The sequence below is a fragment of the Poecilia formosa genome, unplaced genomic scaffold (genome assembly GCF_000485575.1).
Source record: "Poecilia formosa unplaced genomic scaffold, Poecilia_formosa-5.1.2 Scaffold233, whole genome shotgun sequence".
Lineage (NCBI taxonomy): Eukaryota > Metazoa > Chordata > Actinopteri > Cyprinodontiformes > Poeciliidae > Poecilia > Poecilia formosa.
The window spans coordinates 203,246-206,704 of NW_006800172.1; the positions used below are offsets into that span (position 1 = coordinate 203,246).

The 3,459-nt window shown below is 41.7% G+C and overlaps 1 protein-coding gene across 2 annotated transcripts; it reads right to left on the reverse strand.

The window, feature by feature from the left end:
• Positions 1–228: 228 nt before the first annotated feature.
• On the reverse strand, positions 229–3,223 carry LOC103149672 (protein FAM177A1-like). Of its 2 annotated transcripts, none has more exons than XM_007568944.2 (5): positions 3,062–3,223; positions 2,675–2,878; positions 2,525–2,591; positions 1,415–1,512; positions 229–1,329 (listed from the first exon to the last, which is right to left on the reverse strand). In XM_007568944.2, the coding sequence occupies exons 1-5, from the start codon at positions 3,206–3,208 to the stop codon at positions 1,117–1,119; spliced, it is 729 nt and encodes a 242-aa protein (XP_007569006.2). In that variant the 5' UTR covers positions 3,209–3,223; the 3' UTR covers positions 229–1,116. The 2 variants fall into 2 exon arrangements, with proteins under 2 accessions (XP_007569006.2, XP_007569005.2); XM_007568943.2 differs by having other exon boundaries at positions 2,669–2,878.
• Positions 3,224–3,459: the final 236 nt, after the last annotated feature.

Here is a 3,459-nt window from a genome sequence, read left to right on the forward strand (position 1 = left end):
TTATGACCTGCCCAGATAGAAAGTAGGTCTAAGCTAAATCTGATGCAAAGAATCTGTATTTGTAAAGATTAGTGTGTTCAGACACTGTCCCTGAGAAATAAATACAAACATTAAGGATTACTTAATTTTTTTTCTAAATTTAAGACATTTTAAGTTTTTAATTTTAGACACATTGAGATGTGCAGACAACTGTCAAAACTTAAAAAAAGAGTCATGGGTAAAGAAAAGAGTCAGTTAACAGTTTATTGTCATGTTACAAAAACAATATAAAATGTTCAAATTAACAGCTCAATAAGTTAAGAAAATAAATAAGTGTAAAAAACTGCTTACAAGTGGTTAAAAATTTAACTTTGTAGGTCCTTAAACAGACTTAGTGTCATAATTTGTTTACCCATAAGATTACACAAGATTATTTTAATGTTCACAGTAAATAAGGCAGATGAAACAGCAACACACAACCCTTACACCCACTTCTCACCATTTCTTTTTTCTTTTTAGCTAAATGTTAGCCTACCCTGTGGCTAAAATGTAGCCACCATTTAATCTGCTCAGTGCTTCCACAGACAGTAAGTGCAACACAAGCCTGAACATGTAATATTAAAACACATCTACATACAGCATGCATATGGACACGAGGTGAAGGAATGTTAAAATGGCCAGCTCTTTGGTGCAGCCAGGTGGATCCAGGACATCAGCGCTAACAGACGTAGACATGAGCGGCTGCTAAACCTTGACATGAGTAACGTAAACCGTCCGCAGGGACATTGGATCACGGTTAAACAGACGCTCAGCCCACATCTGGCGCTGGCTGTATGGGTGGTTTAGGCACTGTGTGTGGTCAATCTGAGACACAGGGGAGCAACACTTTGTCCTCCCTGTATAGCATAGAGTGGAGGGTTGCTGTAGCAACCTACAGTGACATTTATTTTCTAAAACCTGCCCAACTACATGTGTTTAAAGGTTTCTGATTTCCCACATTGACGTGCCCCCACCTGTCCAATCCGATCTGCCCATTAAAAGCCGTGTTATACACAAACCAAACAGCTTGGTGAAACAAGACCGTGTTCTTTTCTTTACTGACGAACAAACACTAAAATGTCCTCTCTCGGGAAGGGGTTAGGTCGCGGTGACAATAACCGGGACGGTGATCGTGTTCGGAGCCACCGGATTCTCGTTCTCCAGCTGATAGGTCGTGTCGGGGCGAGCAGGCGCTGCTTCCTGCGCGTCCGCCAATGCGATTGGCTCGCCCTTCGCTTCCTGAGATTGTAGCTGGTCGAAGGTCCGCTCCGCTTCTTCCGACAGTCGGTTCTCCTCAGCCTCCTCCTCCTTCTGGAGGACACAGGAAGGAATACCGTTAGGATGGCTGAGACACAACAAATGAAGATAGCATTTCCTCAAAGTGCTCCGGCGTCACCTCTTTCTTTATCCTGTTGTATTCGTCAATGGCATACTGGTACTTTGCCGATGTTATTCCGAACAGGGACGCCATCCTCTCCCCAAGGTAGTCGCATGCTGCAATATAAAATAAATAAAAATTGACAAAACACAAGCCAATATCAATTTTGTCCTTACTGCTTTAACAATGTCAATGGCACTTATCTGCGGCATATTGTTACAGCAGGAAAGATTATGTTTTTATACACTTTGTTTTAATAGAAAGCAGTCATGGCCCCATTGTTCTGTTATCAACTAACTATCATCAACATACAAGAAACTTGTGTGGGTCAAAGTTACTGGAGTAAACTAAAAGCATCGGAATAACAAAAACTGAAATTGAGAAAACATTTTTGTTAACTAAAATTTATAAAAACTATTCAACAGAGAAAAAAAATAGCCATCTACAATTATACCGTGTGTTTATATAACTGAGACACACTTAAACATTTTTGTGTTTATGAATCTACTTATTAGACTTCAGAAATGATCATCCACAGTTTACATCAACTACCGGCAAATTACAGCACGCCACACTCTTCCTAGCGACATTTACGCTCGTCTGCAAAATGGAGACAGCAAAAGTTGGGAGAAAATGCCAATCAGTTGGTTGTTCAGCAATAATTAAATACATTTGTTTGGAAATGGTATCTTCTGTTGAGTATCAGTGTATACCTAATCACAATACTTTGACCTTTTTTAATTCTGCACTTGAATATTACCCAAAGTATGAAAAAACTAAAACTAACAAGACAACTAAAAACTAAATGGTGAAATAAAAAACTAGATGATAAAATAACTAATAAAACTTAGCAAACACACAAAAGACTAATTAAAAGTAACTGAATTAGACAAAAAAAATGCCACAACAAAATAAAACTTAACTATAATTAAAACCCAAAACTATTAAACATCTGGTGTGATTATGGCACCAAAACTGACTTTTGCCCAATAGCCCATATCTTCCTAAACCCACCCCTGGCCTTGGTTATAAGCTGATTATATGTTTATATAAAAAACCGTCTAAGAAAGGAACATCTTTCTTCAATAGGAATGTGTGCTGGATAGTTGCATTAGAGCCACTACAAACCTGAGATGGTGGACGTGGCAGCTCTCCACATGTGGAACCAGAAGTAAGGCCCCCAGGTCATCTTGGACTGCAGGACAAACATAAAGTTACCCTCAACCTTCACACAAACCAAAGGTTACGACCCGACCCTCCACCGCTCCTCACCCTCACCGCATCGATAGGAGGGGACAGCAGGTCCTTCCGCTCCGCCTCCGGGTCCTCTGCCTCCTCTTCGTCGGTGCTGTACTCCTCCATGGTCTCCCCGCTGGAGAAGTGGATGATGCGGCGGGGAGCCTTCTCCTTCGGCTCCGTCCTCTGGCCCAGCTCTCCCAGCTCAACGCTCTCAAACTCCCTCCCCGGGTTCGGGCTCTGACCCTGGGAGGACATGACAAGCGCGTCTAGGCAAATTCAGCAGTAATATTTAATCAGATCCGTCCGACATGACACAGCTGCGGCTAAATGCTGACAAGCCCCAAACACCCGGAGACATTAGAAATCGGTAAACACACCGCGAGCGGCACACTGGTTAGGCTGGAAGAGAAGTAGCGATACTCTTACCTGCCCCGTGTCCATGCCCCGTCCTAAAGACACGTTGACATTGGCGAGATACAGAGAAACATCAGCCATTGTTGTCGTCTTCTTTGTATCTCTGCAAGCTGCGCCGACGCTGACGTCAAACCCGGAAGTACCGTACGTAACGCCCATACCGTTTCGTTAAGCACCTTTAGACAACACGCTTTCATCTTTTCTTATTTGAAACAATATTCAAATATAAACTATATAGTAAAATACACAAATAGTTTTGATATAGCTATATTATATTGTTTATATTGTTACACCCGAAACGTTGGTTGCGTCGCTGGGCACGACTTGAAATCATTACAGAATATTAAAGTCCTTTAAAAGTGTCCAGCTGTTTATCTGCACCCAAAGGTAAAGAATGAATCAACTTTACT

What these genes read in the sequence shown, in the direction of transcription:
- LOC103149672 (XM_007568943.2), bottom strand. Translation starts at nt 3,208, where the DNA reads ATGGGCGTTACGTACGGTACTTCCGGGTTTGACGTCAGCGTCGGCGCA. An exon ending in GGGGCATGGACACGGGGCAG is followed by an intron (nt 2,879 to 3,061) that starts GTAAGAGTATCG and finishes ATGTCCTCCCAG; the next exon opens with GGTCAGAGCCCGAACCCGGG. An exon ending in CTCCTATCGATGCGGTGAGG is followed by an intron (nt 2,592 to 2,668) that starts GTGAGGAGCGGT and finishes TTTGTCCTGCAG; the next exon opens with TCCAAGATGACCTGGGGGCC.